The 21,987-nt window shown below is 37.0% G+C and overlaps 1 protein-coding gene and 1 long non-coding RNA gene across 14 annotated transcripts in view; one reads left to right on the top strand and one right to left on the bottom strand.

The window, feature by feature from the left end:
* The window catches only part of IKZF2 (IKAROS family zinc finger 2), a 143,397-nt gene extending 126,185 nt beyond the window's left edge, over window positions 1-17,212 (bottom strand). For 2 of the 13 annotated variants that reach the window (XM_045852133.1, XM_045852130.1), the window contains exons 1-3: window positions 15,131-15,311; window positions 13,546-13,594; window positions 12,636-12,743 (exon numbers count right to left, since the gene is read on the bottom strand). In XM_045852133.1, the coding sequence (XP_045708089.1) occupies window positions 12,636-12,743; window positions 13,546-13,594; window positions 15,131-15,133 (160 nt within the window). In that variant the 5' untranslated portion in view covers window positions 15,134-15,311. The other 11 variants (XM_045852102.1, XM_045852131.1, XM_045852119.1 and 8 more) reach the window with 10 other exon arrangements.
* A 32-nt stretch (window positions 17,213-17,244) lies between these two features.
* Window positions 17,245-17,994, top strand: LOC123827672. Its single transcript, XR_006787317.1, has 2 exons — window positions 17,245-17,385; window positions 17,477-17,994. It is a non-coding gene; the product is annotated as an uncharacterized LOC123827672 (long non-coding RNA).
* Window positions 17,995-21,987: the final 3,993 nt, after the last annotated feature.

Below are 21,987 nucleotides of genomic sequence, written 5' to 3'. Positions count from 1 at the left end.
GTATTTGTAATTTTAAAGCAGTACCTAAAATGATTATGTACTATTTCCTACTTTTAATACCTAAAAATACTTAAATGATCCAATTTCTAATGATCTAATTATTCTAATAGAAATAAATGGATGTATTTTAACCAGTAATTAAACATATATGTGCAGGCCTAAAAGCTATAGATAAAAATGATCTTTTTTTAGTCAAAAGATAACATATATTGAAAATAAGGTAATCTATGTCTATCTAAATGATAAAGACATTAACATGTCTGATTAAAAGACTTATAAGACATCTTATCTTATGAAAGAAATACATTTCATATGTAAATATTACTTATTGATGTTTCTTTTAAACAACAAAAACAAATCAATAATGATCTTCATGAAAATGACCGTAACAGACAATGTTTTATATAGTTGTAGAGAAATGATGTCTCTTTAGAACTAAACCAGAAACTCACAAAGTTAATTCAAGGAAACAAAGCAATATAGTAGCCTAGCTCTTCAAAAGATGACCAAGCCCTGCATACTGATGTCTTAGAAGCAGGTAGAGTTGACATAATCAGGTACAAGGAGAGTTACAGCTTCCATGATTATATGAGAGCAGTGACAAAAATGTCAAAGGTGCAGACACCCAGAATGTTAATTTATTAGAACGTGACTTTACACTGATTAATTATGTGCTCCTCAAAATATCTACGGTGTGTAAGTTAATTGAAGCATTCCATTTTGTACATGCTACTAAAAGTAGTTTTAAATATGTGATAGAGAACTGATTTTAAAATTATAAGCATGTGGACTATATACTCTAAATTTGCTATATAAAGATATTAGTAATTTAGATGATGATAACCATAAAATATTCACAGAAGCATTTACATTAACTTGTGTTCTACTGCACATGATTGTATATAATCGTAAAATTAAAGAGCTGTTTAGAATCTTAGAGATCCTTTTTTTGTAAAATAGAGAGTCCACAAATAGATCCACACATTTATTGTAATGTCTTGATTCATGAAAAAGCTAAGAGCTCATGAAGTATAAATAGTTTTTTCAACAAATAATAACTGAACATCCACATTGAAAAAATAAGTTGATTCTTACTGAATGCAAAAAACAAAAAACCTCAAGCCTAGGTGACTGGTAAATCTGAACATGAAAGGTAAAACAATACAGTTTCTATACACTAACATGCAAGGCAATCCTTGTGACCTTGAGGTAGGTACATATTTCTTAAACAAACCACACAAAAATATTAATTTTTGTTATTCTGTTTTAAATGGAAAACTTCTGTTCATCAAAAACACTATTAAAGGGACTGAAAATACACATTATAAAAAACTGAAATACAGCCCTAGCTGGTCCACACTCAGTGGATTGAGTGCAGGGCTGGGAAGCAAAGGAGGGGCAGGCCAGATTCCCAGTCAGGGCACAGCCTGGGTTGCAGGCCAGGTACAACCGCACATTAATGTTTCTCTCTCTTTCTTTCTCCCTCCCTTTTCCTCTCTCTAGAAATAAATAAATTAAATCTTAAAACAAAAAGAAAGCTGTTCTAAGCTTTCCTTAAAAAATTGAAATACACATACTATGAAAGTGACTCGCATCCAGAATATTTTGGAAATTTCTACATTAAAAAAAAATCAGGTTACCTAACAGAAAAGTGGCCAAAAAACTTGAATAGGGACTTCAAAAATGAAAATTAAAATCACAATGTGATACACCACACACTTCATAATGGCTACAATTACCAGACTGTTATTACCAAAAACCCTAGAATCATACATTCTTGGTGAGAATGTAAATGGTTATAACCATTTGGAAATCTATAAATCTGTTTGGTAGTAATTTCCAAAGCTGAACAAACATATAACCTATGCCCAGCCAACCCACTGTTACATATATATGTTATGAAATACAAATACAAGTGTGACAAAAAATATGCACAAGAATGTGCATAAAAGCACTATGTATAACCCCAAACTGGAAACAATGTCCCTAAACAGTGCACTAAATTAACTGGGAAATAAACCCATAATGAAATGTTATTCAATCAGGAAAATGAAGAAACTACAGCTTCACAACTCAAAAACATAATGCTGAGTGAAAGAAGCTAGAAAGAAAAGAATATATTCTGTTTATTATTATTCACGTAAGTTTTTTTAAAGTTTAATCTTTATTGCATTTTCCCCCTTACCAGTTAGTCTCCTTATACCCCCCTACCCCCAGCAATCACCACATTGGGGTCATGTCCCTGAGTCCTTTTTTCTTTTTGCTCAATTCCTCCACTCCCTAATCTCCAACACCCCCCACTAGCTGTCATCCTGCTCTGCATCTATGAGTCTGTCTCCATTTTCCTCATTAGTTCAGCTTGTTCGTTAGATTCCATATATGAATGAAATCATATGGCATTTGTCTGTCTCTGACTGGCTTATTTCACTTAGCCTAATGTTCTCCAGGTCCATCCATGCTGCTACAAAGGGTAAAATTTTCTTCTTTTTTATGGCTGAGTAAAATTCCATTTTGTAAATGTCCCATAGTTGTTTTATCCACTCATCTACTGATGGACACTTGGGCTGCTTCCATATTTTGGCAATTGTAAATAATGCTGCAATGAACCCAGGGATGCTTATATTCTTTTGAATTAGTGTTTTGGGTCCCTTTGTATATATTCCTAGCATTGGCATCACTGGGTCAAAAGGCAGACCCGTTTTTAAGTTTCTGATGTATCTCCACACTGCTTTCCACAGTGGCTGCACCAGCAGGCATTCCCTGCAACAGTGCAAAAGAGTTCCCCCTTTTCCACATCCTCACCAGCTCTTGTTGTTTGTTGCTTTATTGATGATGGCCATTCTGACAGGTGTGAGGTGGTGTCTCATTGTGGTTATAATTTGTATTTCTCTGATAATTAGTGACATTGAGCATCTTTTCATTTATCTATTGGCCATCTGTATGTCCTCTTTGGAGAAGTGGCTATTCAGGTCCTTTGCCCATTTTTTAATTGAGTTGTTTCGAGGGGTTTTTCTTTTGGTATTGAGCTTTATAAGTACTTTATAAATTTTGGTTATTAACTCCTTATCAGGTGTATCGATCAATATGTTCTCTCATTCTATGGGTTGTCCTTTTATTTTGTTGATGTTTTCCTTTGCTGTGTAAAACCTTTTGGTTTGATGTAGTCCGATTTGCTTATTTTTCCTCTTGTTTCCCTTGTCTGGGGAGTATAGCTGATAAAAAAAAATTCTGTGCATAGTATCTGAGATTTTGCTGCCTATGTTTCCTTCTAGAATTATTATGGTTTTGGGTCTAACATTTAAGTCTTTGATCCATTTTGAATTTATTGTGTGTAAGAAGGTACTCATCAGAAGATCACAAAATCCTTTTTAGAATGAGACATGATTAAAATATACATACCCAAACAGAGAAAATAAGTACATTAGGATTTGAGAGTTATTTCAGCATCTAAGAAGCTAAGTTTCCAAATTTCCTCAAATAGGCCAGAACTACATTATTTAAATACATGTACACAACATGCTAATCATAAGTAGTATTAATTTAATAACGAATACCTGGGTTTCTACAAAGCCCCAGGATGGCACCATATACCAGGGATGAAGTGAGATATAAGACAGGGTAATTTTCCTCCAAGATTCACACATGCAAAATCTCCAATTCACTTCTTTGTAATCACTGTGTGAGCCCAAAATAAAGCTGTATGCTTTGAAAAATATTCTTAAATTCACCTCAGTAATTAAGATAGCCTTCCTTATTTACTAACCTAAAATACTGTAATTTTCTATAAAATCTCTTTGCTGTAGCCAGACTACTTCAGTGGTTTCATGAAATGGGTGTGATGTTCGCTCCTGCTGACCTATAAACCAGAAGCCCTTCTAAGTCCCCAGCTAACTTAAGGTGCCTTTCTCAAGTGGCAGTGCTATTTTGTATCTTCTTCTATAATCGGTATCAATCCCTCTTAAACCACATCACCCATCAACACTGCTGTGACTGGAAGTTTGAAGTCATGGTGATAGTTGGGGTATTCTTTATAGGCATTGTAAGATTGTATTCATAGAATTAAGCTATAAAATCAACATTTAATAAATGTAAAATTACATTAAAGAAAAGAAATGAATCTTAGGCCTGCACAAGAATTGGTTATACCCTGATTATATATAGTAATGTAAGTTGAAGACTGAATCTTGGGGATTTGCCAAGGAAGCTGAAAAAAAAAAGAAAAAAAGAAGTATTTTGGCTGAGCATCTATATCTAGGGAATCTAAATCCACTTCCCTGTAGGGAAGAAGGAATACAACAGAGGACTTCAACCATAATGATCCAAATGGCAAAGTATCTCTAATGTGATGGTGGACACATTAGGCTCTCTTAGTTTGATGCCATTAAATATTTGAATTACATAACTAACTTCCTTTGTACTGATTCCTTCCTAACCAAATGATGTTCGCTGACTAGTCACAGTAACAAAATGATCTGGTCAAGCCAACTGGAATGATCCAGATCCTATGTTAGTGGTTGCAGGGTTTCCTTTTGTTTTATTTTTAGTCAAAGTATAGACATGCATTGGCATTATGATTTTAAAGATCAATTTCAGAGTTTTTTAATGCGAGCCAACCCTGAGATGTGGGTCTACTTAAATGTGACGCCAGTCAAGTTTTGGAACTTGCAAGGCGGAGAGCCAAATCTTGCATTATAAAAAATTTCTTGGGGATGTGTTATCCTGTGGAAACCTATCTTAAAAGCTGGTTTTATTGTTGTCTGTTTCATTGCACATTTTCAAATTTACACAATTGCGAAGAACTCTTAATGGTAAAAGGTGAGAAGCACTTCATTCGTCCACAATGGATGGAAACCCTGATGAGCACCTCACGCTCACTTCGTTCTAATTGCAACAGGATCGCCTCAAATAAGTATCTCAAAAAAACAGCTGAAAAAAATCTCAAATAAAACATGAATTCATTTAAACCCTGAAAGATAACTTCCCCTTCTCTACCCAAAGCACTAAGATTTCTCATGCCCCAGTATCAGCAGTGCATCACACAAAGTAAGTGCTTAATAAATGTTGGCTGGATCAATGTTGAAAAGATGAACAATATCTCTCTAGAGAATTCTCCATCTCCACATACAGGAACTCTCGGATAAAGTATTTCCATCATTAACATGCATTTGGAATTCCATGATGTCTTGGGTAACCAGAGCTTATGTTTTTAAGATGAAGTTCCATAGTAGATATTTTTGAGGCAATAAATATGTGAGTTAAGATGTTTTTTATATTACTTTTCCCCCCTCTAGGTAATTTTACCCCAGGTAGCATGATATTAAAAACTTTAAAAAAAATTTAAGCAAAGACCATACCATTTTCAAATAATATATATAATGTATGTATAGTTATCTCAAAGTTTTCAAAAAAGTTCTAGACAAAATTATTAAATTCCTTGACTATTAATGTGGCAGAACTGGTCAGTATTTAATTAACAAATTCTATCTCTATATATGAGGAATTATATATTTACTTATCTTTATAAGTTATAGGATAAAGACAAATCATTACAGTAGAGGCACTGGAGCACATGGCACACATTAGTCTTAAGATTTTTTAAAACGTGGAACCATAGAAGTGGTGATATTAAATATATCACGAAATTCTAAGAAGGGCTGGCACACTTTGTTTAAAAATTAGTGAGTCAATCACATCAACTAATCCAACTTCTGAGACTAGCATAAAAGGACTCCATTAAGCAAAGAGAGTTCATTAAAACCTGTGCTCATACATTTCAATATAGAATTTTGATTAATAGGGCAGTCATGAAAGTAAGGTCACTGATCAAATGCTGAGAATTACTTGGGAAGTTTTTTAGAAATACTAAACTATTGTTAAAGCAATACAGGAGGGAAGGAAACCAAACCACAAGATACATATTAGATTTCTCTTAATTTGGAAAATTCACACTTGTGTCTAATCTATCCACCTGCCTGACTGCTACTCTTTCCCAAATTCTACAGGTACTTCAAACTCTCTGTATCCAGAATAAAACTAAACTAAGTATTTCCCTGGAAACCTGCTCCAGTACTTCCCGTCTCCCTGATGGAACCTACTGCCATCTATCCAATAACTTTGGGGTCATCACAGACTACTCTCCTTTATCCTACTGTTCGAGTCCTGTCCACTTGAAGCTATTACGTATTTCCCAAGCCCTCCTCTTGCTTATTATCCCCTTTACCACTGGCTTTCATGACTTCTCACTCAATCATTTCAGCAGCCTGTTAAAGCAGCCCCTGCCTCTAGACTGGTCCCCATCCAAATCTTCGTTCCCACATTGCAGCCAGTGTAATCCATGTCAATCAAAAGACAAGTCACCTGCTTTGGCTCCCTTGAAAATGAAATCCAAGATTCCTCTTATACAAGATATGCCATCATCTTGCTCTGATTAATTCTCTAGAGTCATCTCTGGCCTCAGGTTCCTAGGCTCAAACTTGACAAATCCAGAAATCCCAATCTGCTGGGATTTCCCAGAACATATCTGGTACTTCTCAGCTACCATTGTAGGTGAGTTTACTGAAAAAGCCTTCTACTTCTCTGCTAAATCCTACTCATTTCATAAGGCTCAGCTCTAGGATGTCTTCAGAACTAGTACCCTCCCTGCCCTATTCCTCACAATAATTAGAACACTGAGCTTACCACAGTATCATGCCCTGCTTAGAGGTCTGTCTTTCAAACTAGAGTGTAGGCTTCTGAGGACAAGGATGGTGTACTATTCACCTTTGGATTCACCTTACCATGCCTGACACGTGAAAGGCAGTCTATCGGTATTTGTTGAATCGATCAACTATATTTGAACAATACAGCAGCATGTCAAATGCCTATAAGTGAAAATTAAGCTTACTCTAAATTTAAAGCACCTAAACTATTGGCAACAAGCAGGCCTACCATCTGATTTGTAGCATCAAATCGAGAATGTATGGTACTATCAGCAGCTTCAACGAAGTGAAGTTTTAGATGTAGACTTTTTAAGAAACGATTGGTTCTAGATATGGGTAGGTTACTCTGTTAAGAGGACTCTCTTTTTCCACTCTTAATGACAGGTATCTTTGGAACACCAATAGTAAGTAATGATTTTTCTTTACATACAACCAAAAACGTAAAATTCAGGAACACTGAAACTAATAAAAAGAGTTTCTAATATATAGACAAACTCTACTCCTTTCTTAATCAAAATCTTCATAGATGCTTTAAATAATAGAGGGTTTTTCTTCAACTGTTACCCTAAATTATTAGCAATGCCTGCCTCTGTTCCATGGACCTATGTAGTAAAAAAGAAAAGACAAAAAAAAAAGACCTGCATTTCAAACATCTGGATTTGACAACAAACTCTTTCTCTTATGAGTCATGGGACAATGAAAAAGTAATCTGACTGCTCTGATAGCAGCAGTGACTGTTTATTGGATGAGCCAGAAACTGTGCTAAGCATTTTGAATAGATTGCCTCACTCCAACCTCACAAAAGTCCACTGAGATAGGGATTGCTTATCCCCATTCTACAGATAAACTGAGAGATGTAAAGTCACATGCCTAAGGTCACATAGTACGTTAGTGGCCAATTAAGAATTCTAACACAGGCCCATAGAACTCCAAAGCCCATACTTTAACCACTGACCAGCAGTTTTCTGTATTATAGAACAGAGTAACCTTTAACCTCACAGAGCTGTTGAGGAAACTAAGTGGAATAATATGGATGCAGAGAGCATAGGTCTAGGGGCATCCTACGGACACTCAGAAATTATGCCCCCTTCCCTTCTCTCCTTCCAGTAGTGATTAAACATTTAAAATAAGGGAAATAGTTCCTAAATACTCCTCACCTGCTTCAAAGCACAAATATTTTCACTATTGATTAATCCGCAAAAGGAAAAGACTACCGGATCAATAAGTATATTTGCTATAAACAGATAAAAGCAAACAAAAACAACATATTCTATTCATTTCAGGACTGTGACCCTGCTATTGATCTTTTAAAATACCAGAAGATCAAAATACATCAATATTCAAAGTTAGGGGAGAAGAGCATGAAACCCAGAGATCTCAACCCACTAGGCTTGAAGTGAGACTCCCTACAGAACCAGATTAACCTGGTTACATTTCTTTTAATGTACTTCCAGTGGGGAAGACAGATTTGGAAAAAGATAGAGCCAATAATGATAACACTTCTATAATAAATTTGTTTCATTTTTTGAAGACTGACATTTATGCTTACGCTGAAGCAGCCTAACAATGGGGGAAGGGAGAAATAAAATACAAGAAAAAAATACAGCATTTTTGTTATTAATTCTCTGCACATTCATACTTCCTTTGATTCCCTCTTCTTTCTTTTTTTTTTCTTTTGGTACATAGCCATGACATTTACATCTGATAAGGCATAAGAAATCAAATCAAACTTTAAAAAAATTCCTAACAAGTAAAAGCTAAGGTATGTTGAGTATCTACACAAACCTCAATACTACAATTCAAAACAGTGAGTTTCCACATCAAGCCCACCTGACGTTAGATTAGGGTGTATCCTCTGGAAATCCAACCAAGGGTGACGGCCAAACTAAGCTATAGAAGACAACTCAGAAAGCTGGTGAGTCCCATGATATGTTATTTTTATAAGTGCACTAGAGCAAGATTAGCTGATATTACTCCACCCTCATAATAACCCTCTTCTACTTCTGTAATACTGCTTTTGTCACTAAAACATGGGTCAGTATTGGCCACTGTGGGCATCTTGACATAATGATATTACAGAGAAATATCAGTTAAGTAATCCAACTAACTCACAAGGTAATATCACAGTTTTATGTCCCAATCCTGACAACTTCTTCCTTCTGCTGAGGGACCTAAAAGGCCACCTGATTTCTTTAAGCTTCCATTTCCACATATGAAAAATGGAAATCAGAACATACTTCTGCTTCACTAGGTTCTAAAAATGGAAACTAAGTGAAAAAAAAATTAATGTGAAGCACTCTGAAAAGGATAAACTAGATTCCCTGACCTGATTATTGGTCAGAGTCTTGTAAAACTAGAATTACTACTTCTTCCAATTCCATACATGCCATCTGGCCATCAAACTGACTGATAAATATTATTGACCGCAAACTTGAGCCATGTAAAGATTTTAAAGTAACAGAAACAAAGATTGTGTTAGGATGTATTTTCATACCATTTAACTATCTCCAGATACAATTCACTCATTGGCATTATACAGGTAGATAAGAAAAACAAAATTATTTGAAAATTTTTGAACCTTAAAATTCTTTTCACAGGAGTCAGCAGCAGGTATAGACCAGTTTGAACCCGATACTGAAGCAACTCTGCGAGAATTGGAAATGAGCTAGCCCAGAAGCAGAAGGAATCACAAAGCAAGTCTCATCTGATGGGCCGAAATACAATATGGATTATTTTTATATTGTTCTGTCTGAGTTGTCTGTTTCAGATTCTTAACTTCCAGGATCTATTTTTAAAATAACTGAACACTCTGTATTTCCAGTAGCCATCAAGGCATGTACTGCCATCCCTGACACCGAAGACTGTCAGCAGACTCAGTGTGTACACTAATGATCTCAGGCAACAATGCTCATCTTCTTATCAAAGGCATCTTTATTTCAGAAGAAAAAGTCTAAAGTCCTCTAAGAAAATTCATTCTAAAACATAGGAAGTAGTCATTATAAGATGTTAAGATCTCGAATACCTCTTACTTCTTTTTAAGGTTATCTTACATGCTGAATTTTGAAACCAAAAACTGTCAGGCATGATAACATTTTTAGTTCTCTCCCATGTTGCCAATGCTCTCTTCTAGCCCTGTCAAATAGTGATAGCTGCTGTCATTATTTATTATACAATAGCTGGCAGCACGTTGTACAGATACTCTTCATCTTAGAATAGCCACCAAACAACCTAAACAAACGACCAGGATCGCAAAGTAAAACTTACCACTTTCCGAAAGCCAAAATAAGTGGGCTATCGCATCTTATCAATACTTTCCTGCCAGAATGTTAGTTATTTTATAAAAACCAAAGGTTTTAATTTTTTAATTTTTTTCTAAATCATTTTAAAATAACTTTTTCCCTCTTATACATATACTCCTCTCCTCTCCTGGCTGCTACTGGAAGCCATCTATCAGAAGCGTTTTCACATTTACTTTTTTGGCTTTAATACTTTCAATCAAAATTGCAATTCTGTTTTTGGAAGCAATAGCCTTTCAGGAAGTATATATGATGATATAAAAATGCAGAAAATGAATTAAGTTCTTTGCTTTTAATGAAGTCAAGAATGCATGCAAAGGGATTTACAAAAACCAGTGATCTCAGACACAAGTGATTTGACAGGTCACACACACACACACACACACACACACACAAATTATTTCAAGTTTCAGGAAAACGCAAGTGACAGATTCCCGGTGTCCTGTTCAAATGAATAGACAAGAGTCTCCTGCTACTACTGTTTTGCTTTGGCAATATCAAATGCTGATATTCTCCTAGATCTAACAGAAAGGAAAAATGGGTATCTTCTGCATCTAACACCTAAGTGGGTAACCTAGATACTGTAAATAGAGGCTACATAAAGGATGCAAGACAGCTCTGAAGTGAGAGCCAAAATATTTAACCTGCAACTCTTTGGAAAAGAATGTGAAAACATGTGCAGCTCAGCCAAAAACCACACTAACATGAAACTGCCACAGGCTAGTAAGTTTTAGAAGAAAAAACAAAAACAACAAAAACTTCTTTACCAAACGTAATGCTAATGTTATTGGGTGTGAAAAGCCCAAATGTCAGAAGTACATTGTTCAACCTGATCAAGCCTACACTCTGCACTACATATTTAAAGTAAATGGGTGAACTACCTTTCTGAAGCCGGTGGTTGCAAAACCAGAATCAAATTCACAAATAAAGGAGGCAATTGACGAATTAAAAAGCATTTTCCTGCTGATATTCCAGTGGTGGCTAGGGGGTAACAGTCAAAAGTCTATGATTAACATTAATATCTACCCCATATATTCAATGTTTCTAAAGCCAATAGTTAAATAGTTGGCTAACAGAAACTGCATATTCATCCATCTTTCCCCTTAGGAAATTACGCAAAAATTATCTGAGAAATAAAAATCTATTCTACCAAAGAACGAGTAACATTGTTAAAATGTTAAAATGTAAAACTTGCACTGCCTATATTACAGTAATAATATAACTTTTATCAAATCTATAGCCAACTAGCAAAAAATAAGTTAATGCTACAAAATCCATTACAAGTGATTAGCCCTATAATTTAATATACATTCACTCACTCACTATTAATTTTTCCTTCTATGTGATAAAAGAATTTCAACAACTGCTTCCAGAATGAAATCTTCCTAGAAAGTGTTTCCCATTAACAAAAAGAAAGAGAACTATTAAATAAGTAAATTCACACAGTTCAACCAAATTTCAAGTCAATAGACAGAATCACTTAAAGTTAATAAATGCAAAATATATTCAATAGTACTCTATATACTTTTGCTTATAATTCAGTAGTCTTTACTATTTACAAAAAAGCCAGTAGCTTTAAAATAACCTTAAGTTTTGAGAACTGTAAGAGGGAATTGGAAAGGAAAATTTGTTCTCTCCAAAAAATGAAAATTAAGGATATGCTTGTAATTCAGTAGATGATTCAGTTTTCCTTAATTATTAAATCTTCATTTAAAAAAGGAAAGAAAATACCTTTCTTATACATATCACTCAAACAGAAAACTTCTAAGTTAAATATAAGTTAGACATCCTATCTATACAAGTATATGACATACACTAAAACTATAAGGGAAACACAGGATTTCAAAGTTTGTTTGAATAGGAATAATAGAGCATTTGCACTTGATATCTAAACTAATAAAAACATTAGAAGAGAACAGAAACTAAACTAGGGCTTAAATTATGTTGTCTTCTGTCACTGACAACATGTAAGCTGCTCTTTCATTACACAAAAAAGTTTACTACAATGAATGACTCTTCATCGAAAACAGTGGCCAAAACTGTCTATTCCTGTAAGTTCAAAACATCCTTCCAATTTTTCTCAGTTCTTTTCTGGACAGTCCTAACCAAGACGCATTCACTTTGTTAGAGAAATGGATGTAAGTGACTTCTACGAATTTTCAATTACACTTAACTTCCAACACTTTGGAGGAAAAACTTTCACATGTTTTTTAAAAAAGTAAGTAACACTGCAATTCTGCCACTGATGGATTAGCTTTGTACCAATGCAATATAAAATTATTTTATTTTTTTACTGTGAAGAGTCCTTTGGAAGTGACGTTTCCATCCTTTTTTTTTCAATCCAACAACAACAATAAATCTAGTCATAAACCTGGCAAGTCAAAACAATAACCAGAAAAGCCTAACATTTCTTACCTGAGACAGGTAAGCACCAGCTCCCAAATGCCACCTTGGGATAGTTCAGACTAGTAAGCAGACTCATGTTTTATGATACTAGAAGGAACAGGAATAAATCTCTGCTGTTCTTTCTTTAGCAAAATCTATACCAGCAGCTACAACAACGTGAGAGGACCCCACAGACCTAACAAATTCAAGTCTGTCACCAGAGAAACAGGAAAAAAATCATAAAAAGAAGACTTACTGCTTGTCATGTGACTTGGTGAGGCATGCTGTCCATTGGGTGTGCTTGAGGTGAGGTCAATTGCCATATTGGAGTGCTCCCTTTCAGGTGAAAGCTCATTGTCACCTGCTTTCACAAAATAAAATGTTTGGTCTCTGTTCACGGTCATGTAACATCTAATTACCAACTATGTTCCATACATGCAGTGGCATGAATAGCCTTAGAATTTTAATGTAATATGCTTTTCCTTAAAAGAAACTATAAGGAAATATCATTTAAAAATATACAGTGAATGAATGAAATGACGAAAAGCCACACAGCCAGCCCACAATTTAAAAAAATACAAAATTTCATTATCACGATAATCTTAACTGTAAAATAAGAGGAATTAGGAGTAGCTCATTTCCAAAGTATCCTTTAGTTGAAAAAAATAAGTTTATTTTAACATCCAATTTAATCACTCTACATACAGTATTTATAATGAGCATTTTCCAAAATGCTGGCTGAGAGTTGGGTGTTTGAAAGGAGAGTTGGCAAAAAGCATGTCAACTTAAGGAAACTAACTCTTTCCCAGTATGTGTCTGAAAATTAGGCTACTGAGTAATAAATATTTAGTACACTCCAGATTAGCAGACATATATTTAACCCGACCTATTCTAAACTTAGTAATCAAGTCGGAAAGTGTGGATATTCTAAGATACCACTGATTTACATGCTAGCCTTAATATAGTAAGTATATTTCTATATTTTCTTCTATTTCACTGTATGCTGTTATTTTATCAAACTCATTTAAAGTTGGAATTGTGAACAGATAGAAAATAAGAGTATAGAATCTGTAATAAAAACTTACAACTGACAAGTTATAAAATACAGGTAAGACAAAAAGCATAATTTTATCAGCAATAAAAAATTCATGAAAATGAATACTTACACGTTATATAGCCATCAATAGCCTCTGTTTCCATAGTCAAAGTGCAGTGCTGCAACACAAAAGATTATACCCTTAACACAATGATTCCTTTCAGTTCTGCCATTAAATGCTTAACTTATTTGAAGCTCCAAGCAGTTAGCCCATGTTGCTGCTGCTGCAACCTGTGCCCAAGAAACATACTACAGTGTACTGTATGTGCTCATTTGCAAGTCACTGAACTCTTTCTGCAAATGATCTGATTCCTGCTGGAGATAGGGTAGGAAAGATAAGTGTGCTGTGAGATGGACTGTAGCAAGAAAGGAATGACTCTGTTCATCAGAATATACTTGATTCAAAGAAAAAAAATAGGGGGTCCCATCTCACACATGCCAGCTTGAAATGGGATTTAAGTATTTTACCATCATTACTTCCCACAATCACCCTGCAGTTTGAGGACTTCCCTAGTGCACAGATAGCTCTATTCACAATTGTTGCAAGTTGGTTCATCATGTTCTAAGAGGGAGGGGGGAGAACAAACAAACATAAGACAACAAAAAAACAAAAACAAAAAACTTAGTGCCCAAGCATGTCTCTAAGATTTCTGCTGTAGTCACCCAACTCCCGAACTCATATTGACATTTTAGCCTACCCTAAGTTCTGTGTAAGCACCTGTTCAATGTAACCTTAATTTCCTGCCAGAATATGGTTGGATACAAATGCCAAGTTTACTCAATACATTCTGATTTTGAAAATTTCATAAACTTTTTGCTGTTGGGAGGGGAATCACTTTTTCAAAGTTTGGGGAATTATTCTCATGTACGAATGACGCAAAACAAGAACTTAATTCTCAGAAACAAAAGTAAATTGTATGAGATGACACCCCCTAGCTTTGATTTTACATAATGAAAAGATCGATAAGCTAACTGTATTCTTTGAAGAAAAAAGTTTAAAGAATTGACATGTCCTGAGGAGATTTTTACTTATTTTTTTTCCTTTGGCCCTGGTCCTTTTTGCCTTTAGTTTCAAAACTCTCACTGCACCAGCAGCTAAATTATTCACAATGAGCCATTTCTGTATTGATCGCCAAGTATATTTAGCCCTGGCTCCTGGAATTTCTCCATTACTTACTGGAAAACAGGCAGCTTCACTTCTTGTCTCCAAAACCACTTCCCTTCTCCCTCCCCTCCCCTTCTTCACCACCACCCTCCCTACCCCCCAAAAAACTTTTCTTTCTTTCTTTATGGAATAATCAGATCAAATTCCCAACTCGGCCACTACATAGCACTTAAATTTCAACCTGCTGTACTGTTATCAAATTCTTTCAAATTATGATTACATAAGGCTTTAAAGAAAGGCATCCGTAAAGTTTAAAAGGGGCGCAGTTTCTTCGGATATTTTACAAATGAGTTTATCTCTTTAAAAATGTACACATTTAACACACACATATTAAAAAGAAAGACACGTCAGGAAGAAGCGAAAGAAGTCTGCCCCATCAATGAAATGGTTATTAACCCTCAGAGAAGGAAAGAAAGAAAAAGAAAAGGAGAAAGAGAAACGAAATGTACATACAAAAGAAATTGTCCTTTGATTAAAAAAGATTCATCACCATTTCCAGCTCTGTCGGGAGATCTCAGCTTCTTCTAACCCCTCAAAGAAGAGGTGACAATGTCGGGCTGAAGATAAACGGAGAGAGAAAGAAAGAAGTTTTTTGTGTTTCCCCCTTCTCTCCTTCCCTCCCTTGCCCCCTCCAAGCCAAGCCCCCTGCAGAGTTCAAGGCGAGGAGGAAGGAAAAGCACTTTACAGGTGGGTCATTCCGAGCCCAAATCCAGCAAACAGATCCGCTGATAAACAAAACCAAGAAATGAGAGAGAAGGAACACCCCCCTTCTCCTCCTCCTCCACCTCCTCCTCCTCCTTCCACCCCTCCCCCTCGTCCCTTTGGGATGGTCTAGTAGGAAAAGTCACTCAGGAATGGCACCACGTACTTTCAGGAAAGAGGAAAAAAAAGAGAGAGAGAGAGAGAGAGGTCAGTCAGTGCTACAGCAATGCGATTAACAAGAAGAGAAAAAACTTGATCCACCGGTTCTTTAAGAATCGACCAAAAGCTAAGACAAGAAAACTGAAAGAAAAGGGGGGGGGGTGGCGGTTAGAGGGGAGACACGGTCAGGCAGAACCCAGCAAGGAACCTAGGCCAACTTCACAAGACTATTTTTCGCCCTTGGCAAAAGAAAGAAAGAAAGAAAGAAAGAAATCTTCAATTCCATCTCTTTCGCCCATACTAGAATCTGTCAAAGTGATTTAACTGCTGCCTTTTCACATGTGTCATACCTGTGTTTTTCTTTTTTAATTCCAACATGATCTGGATATTACCTTCTATCTGGACAGCTACAATTTATGCCAAGCTACCCAATCTTTCTTGGAATTCAAGTTAAAACAAAGCAAAACAAGTCCAAATCCATGACAGCTACAGATATGAGAACTGATTAATTGATTAACATCCCAGAAACAGATTACAGGGCGGGGGGGGGGCGATAAATTAAGGCAGAGGACATCATCCTCATCCCGATTCCCTGAGCGTCCTTTACAGAAATTATTACCCTAATCATAACCACAAGCCATCCCTCCCGGAGAAAAATATCTACATTATTGTTATTACTGGTTAACAGCAACAAGTCATTTGATCACATCACAGTGCAAAACGAGATGCTATATAATTACACTTAACTTTGAAAACACTCCCCCCCTTTGCAAATCAGACACATATATTTATATATAATCTATGAATAAGAAGACAAAACAAGAGCTGTTCTTCACCACGCAAAAGCCAAACGGAGATTTACCTCAGCAGGGCATGCAGTAAAATAATCCCATCACCCTTTTGTTTGTGTTTACTGTTAGTGTGTCCTCTCTCTTTCTTTCTTTTCTGTGCCTAACGTGTGTTTGTGCACTGCAGTTGGTGGTGGAAACTAAGGCAGTGGATCTGTAGCTAAGGGTAATCCTGTTTTTACTTCCTCCATCTTCAGCGAGGAGCAGGGTTAGCCCGGGACAGCTGGTCAAACCCCGAGAAACCGATCCGCCGCAGCCGGAGCACATCTCCCCCGCCGGCCGGGCTCGCGCAGACGCCCGCGGGCGGAGGGCTGGCTGGAGAAGGCGGCGGTGGCGGTGGCAGCGGCGGCGGCGGCGGCCGCGGCGGCGGGTGGCGGGCGGCGGGGATCGGGGCGCGGGCGGGCAGGCGGACGTGCGCGCGCGCGTGTGCGGGGCCTGGGAGCGGGTGCGTGTGTGAGAGTGTGAGTGTGCGCGCGCGGGCAAGGGAGCGTGTGCGCGTGTCTGCGCGCTGGGCCGCTCGGCGCGCTCGGCAATCGATTACAGGACAAGTGCTGCCCCGGCGGCTCGGCGACGCGCGCACTCCCTCGCGCCCACCCGCGCGCCGGGCTGCGTCGCCCCCCGCCCGGCAGACCCCGGACGGCGAATCCCGCCCCCAAGGGGGGCCCAGGTAACCCGTGTCCGAGAGCGCCACCGTGATCCCAACCCGCTCCCTCCAAGTCATAATAAATCTCACGTTTTCTGCCGGCCGGGAAAGAAAGGTTGCCGCGGTAAGGGGAGGCTCATTTCGGACGCGTGAAGTTTTCTTCCCAACTGGGATTTGTGGCGAGGCCCGGCGACGGGAGCTGACGGCGATCCTGGCGCCCGACGCGGAGCTCCGGGCTGGGCGTCCTGGCCCGAGTCGGGGTGTGCGCGTGGACCCACCCACTCAGGCTTCGCAATAAACTATGCGATGCAATTCCAGTGAATGGCACCATATAGACCAGGACGCGAATCAGCACACAAGGATCCTCGGGAATGGATTGAGAAGGAAATTCAGGTCTGAAATGAAGCTCAACTCTTACTATTTTGGAAGTGCTTTCCAGTGCAAGTTTACAATTAGAGTATTTGTTTGCGTTTTTCTCCCCCAGGCAACTGCCACATCCATCAAAGTCGAAGGAACGCGCGTGGGTCCAAAAAGTTGTTCGGAGTAAAGCTTTGCCCATCAATATCATCGATTAGTTATCGCACAGCATTTTTATTTGAGAAGAACTTGAATAGATCGTCGTGTTAAGTGCGTGTTCTTGCTACAAATAGTAGCATTTAGCATTTTTCTTGACCACGTTTACAAAAAGAGGGAATAGAGACTTCTGTAATTAAAGGGAAAAGGAAAATGAAAGGAACTGAAAATACTGAACTGTGAGTCTGGGTGGCTTAAGTTTGAAAACACATAAAATTATTAGGACTGCCAAAAAGCATTTCTGAGAAACCATGTTACAGATTGTGGAGAAAATCAATGCTGGAAGTAGGCACTGAACACCTCCTTTCAAGAATCCCAGAAATAGTTGCTGAGGTTTTTCTTTCTTTTTTTTTATTTTTCCTTTTCTTTTTTCCCCCTGCTGAGGATAGAAAATGACGATTAACAATAAAATCATCAACTATCTCTTAAGCACCACTCTGTATGTCTGGGAAATTTTGGATAATGTCTTCAGATGTTTCAATGAGATAGGAATTCATTCACGTTGATACCCATGTAACCTGTATAATACTGTATTTACATTTTATAATGAATTACTTTTCAAGTTTATTTTGTACATCATATTTGTTAGACAATTGTAGCCAGTAGGGTTGTTACCAAGTTATGAAAAAAATGATAGTCGGTGCCATAGTGCAAACAAGCTAATCCAATATTCATTGGAGAGCAAATCATTTGGCAATGACTTTACCTCAATTTTAAGGGAAAAATGCACTTTCTGTGAGTCATATATTGGTAAATCTTTTTTTAAACCTGTCAATTAGTTAAGTAAAAGTCATATTTGGGAAAGGCAACATAGAATTACACAAATCATTTTAATCATCCCAAAACACAGCAAATATTTCAATCTTAAATTAGAAAAATGGAATGTTGATTCCTAGTATATAAAAGGTAACATAACTTCTCAAAATTGTTATAAATCACTCCTAAAAACTAAGCCTAAGTGTTTAAGTTCCTACAGTTATGGAGGTCCTTGGAAAAGAAATAAAAAATTGAAATTTAAGATGAAATGTCTGTCTAGTGAAAGCAATTTAATTCTTTGATAGAAAAAGAATCATTGTGAATTCTTAAGGAATCATCCTAAAGGTCCTCAAAACTTTACCACAGTGGATAAAGTCCTCCTCCCCTGACTGGCTAGAGCTTAATTTAGCTGTTTTGAAAGACTATCCTTTTCATGAGTTACTTTCATTGGCTTCCTAAACACCAGAGGCACACTCTCTCCCTCTAGTGGCTAAGCATTCAGATAGTGCTTTACTTTTGGTGACTGTCTCCCCAAGAATGTGGCATCTGGGTGGGGGGTAATGGCTCTCAGATTGTAGAATGGCAAATAGCCACTTGCGAGAATCAGACCATGTGGGAAAACTTGTCCCCTTTTTTAACATCCTATGTTCCTTTCTCATTTGCTGATCACAGTATGTCAACTTACCCCAAGGAAGTCAAGATTATATTTATGATACAGACTAAAACTAAGGGTTCTGTTTTATCCCCTGCCATTGAAGTCCGGGCACTGAGACTCACAATTCCACTTGCGGGGAGGAACCTTTGTATAAACTGCTGTAATTCACTTTGTTCACAGTTTTTCTCAACAGCATTGTTACAGTGGTTAGAGAACATTTTCCATCTTTTACCATAAACTACACTACACACATTTTAACAGTACATACACACTTAGACTATGCATAAAAATGCGCTAGCAGGGAAGTAGAGTACCATCCTCTTTGCCTACTGTATTCAAATGGATTAAATGTCCACTTTGGGGAAGGGGTTAGGAGATGGGGAGAAAACATACTTGACCCCCACCATTTTTCGCATAGCTGGTTCTTCCTGATCTTTTCTGTCCTATCCTACTGAAACTACACCTTCGCAGCACCAACCCCTATATTAGCACCTTGCATATTTCCTTCACTATATAATTTGTGAATATTTTATTCATTTCTTGAGATTTTAAACTTTTTTATTAAATTTATTGGAGTGACATTGGAGCATAGTCACATAGGTTTTGAGTGCACATTACTATGGTGCATGATCTTTGTATTGCATTGTATGCCCAACACCCAAAGTCAAATCATCTTCCGTCACCATATATTTGACCGGACCCTCTACCCTCTACCATCTCCCCATCCCCTTCTCCCTGGTAACCACCATACTATTGTCTATCAGTGTCTCAGAATTTCAATTTTATATCCCACATGGGAGTAAAGTCGTATTGTTCTTGGCTTTTTCTGACTGGCTTAATTTCACTTAGTATAATATTGTCAAGGTCCATCTATGTTGTCATAAATGGCAGTATTTCATCTTTTCTTATGGCTATCTCTATCCCTAATGAGAATTACACAATTTGTAAGTATTTTATTCACTTGTGGAGCTTTTAAAAGACAAACACTCCCCCACTAGAATGTCATCTTTTTTAAGGGCTGGAATTATGTGTGTCCTGCTAACAATTGTTTTCTTAGAACTAGCAAAACGTTTGGTGTGAGTTGTTACTCAATAAACATGTACTTTGTGGATGAATGTGGAACTAATCACATACCTACTTTCCGTGTGTTAAACTGTTTTCAAGGGACAAAATTGGCAGAGTATCAAAGATACATTCTCATTCCATAAAGAATTTGGTCAAATCTTGGAACATAAGTCATGTTACAAATATACTTAGCTCTGGCTTATGGTTTATGACAAGAATGTGATATGATATAAATTGGTTGATATAATATGAATTTTACCACTATAATTAGTAAAGGTGATTAAAATTATATATCAAATACAAATTTGAGTAAAATGCATTATATGCTTCCAGTTTCATAAACAAATTTTTATGTTAATACCTGACAATTCATGAAACAGGTTGATTATTAAGGAATAAAACATTTAATTCTATAACCACTAAGTGCAATTAGCAAAAGAAAAATTTGAAAAAGCATTGTAGGCAAAAAGTAAATTATGAAATATTAATTGTGTTTTCTTTGTATGGCTTATTTATTTGTTTTAGATTTAAAAACCCTATTATCCTTTAAAGGAATTTGGATCAAAGTTCATTTTTGTTTGTTCAAGGAATTAACACTGTGTTTTTACATTTGGGTTTTATTTTCAGCACAGGGTAGAAGAGGACAATTTGAAACATTTCAGTACTTTCCTAATATTGAGGACAAGTTTTGGAAATTATATTAATTATTTATTTAGGTGGCTTTATTGTTCTAGCTATAGAACATAATCATCTACAGTAGTTGCCCTAAAATACCTGGAGTCCCTGTAAAGTTGAGATTGACAAGCACACATAGGCACAATGTTTTAAAACTGATTATTTGTTTTATTTCTGTCAGGTGGTGGTGTTCTCTTTGAAGTGGTGTTCTCTTTTTAAGTGGGATGTGGAACAATGGCCTCCCTTTTCTCCTGTCGACCTAGATTGGCACTGTGAAGAAGCAAGGAAGCCAGAACTGGAACCATAGCCTCAAAGAAAACAATCTAAGATCATAAACCAGGCGTATTAATACCTGACGACTTTGCCTCCCTGACCCTGTTGATAGTCCAGGGTCTGTCTGGGTGGCGTGTGAGTCGTATGTGGTAAGGGTCTGCTCATTCTCTCCACCTTGAACAATGGTTTCTTTTAACAATTCCGAAGAGTGTCACTTTGCAATTAGAGATAAGGCTCTTGTACCTAAGAAAGGTAACATTATGACTTAACTTCACACTTTGATAGAATAATATCAGATTTCTTCTAGAGAACATGTTTTGATATAGAGCAGATGATAAGCTATCTCTATCCCAAATGAGAATTACAAGTTTGGGGAGTTAAACTTAGACCCAAGAGGGTGAAGACTGGAGAGGTTTCTGAAGAAAAATGAAAGCACACATTTTTAAAGATGTCACTAAAAGCTATCATGGTTGCTTTAACATGTAGATGTTTCAGCATTTGAAGAAATGTGTTCTATTAATGTACAAAGGAAGGAACTTTGAACTGAGTCAAATGTAGATAGCTGTGCTCAAGAAAACAATTCTAGAAGGCATTGGGAATCACATTCTTATAAGACACCCTCAAATTATTGAACAAAAGTTATAAGGAAGTTATTGGAACCTCCAATCAAGTATTAGTACAAGGAAAGAAAATAATTAAACTTTTTGAAAACACAGCTCGGAAATAGAGGTTAACAGGAAAAGAACACATGGTCTAGTGTATGTTAAGTTAGATACAGGATAATAACCACCACTATGGTTACTTGACTTTGGAGTTGGGAGGTGAAAACAGGACAGACTGGTCTAAAGATCTGTAATACCATCGGTTGGATTCTGCTGGAGATAACCATAGTCCAGTGCGGGGTGATGACAGGTTGCATCTCAAGGGGAATATTTGGCATGTAAACCAGTGCCAGAAAGACTCATCCTGTGAAAAACTCATGGAATTATGTGTTCAGT

The sequence above is a fragment of the Phyllostomus hastatus genome, unplaced genomic scaffold (genome assembly GCF_019186645.2).
Source record: "Phyllostomus hastatus isolate PE091 unplaced genomic scaffold, TTU_PhHast_1.1 phas_contig_137, whole genome shotgun sequence".
NCBI classification, from domain to species: domain Eukaryota; kingdom Metazoa; phylum Chordata; class Mammalia; order Chiroptera; family Phyllostomidae; genus Phyllostomus; species Phyllostomus hastatus.
The sequence above is the reverse complement of the archived record's forward strand: the minus strand, read 5'-3'. Positions and strand labels throughout refer to the sequence as shown.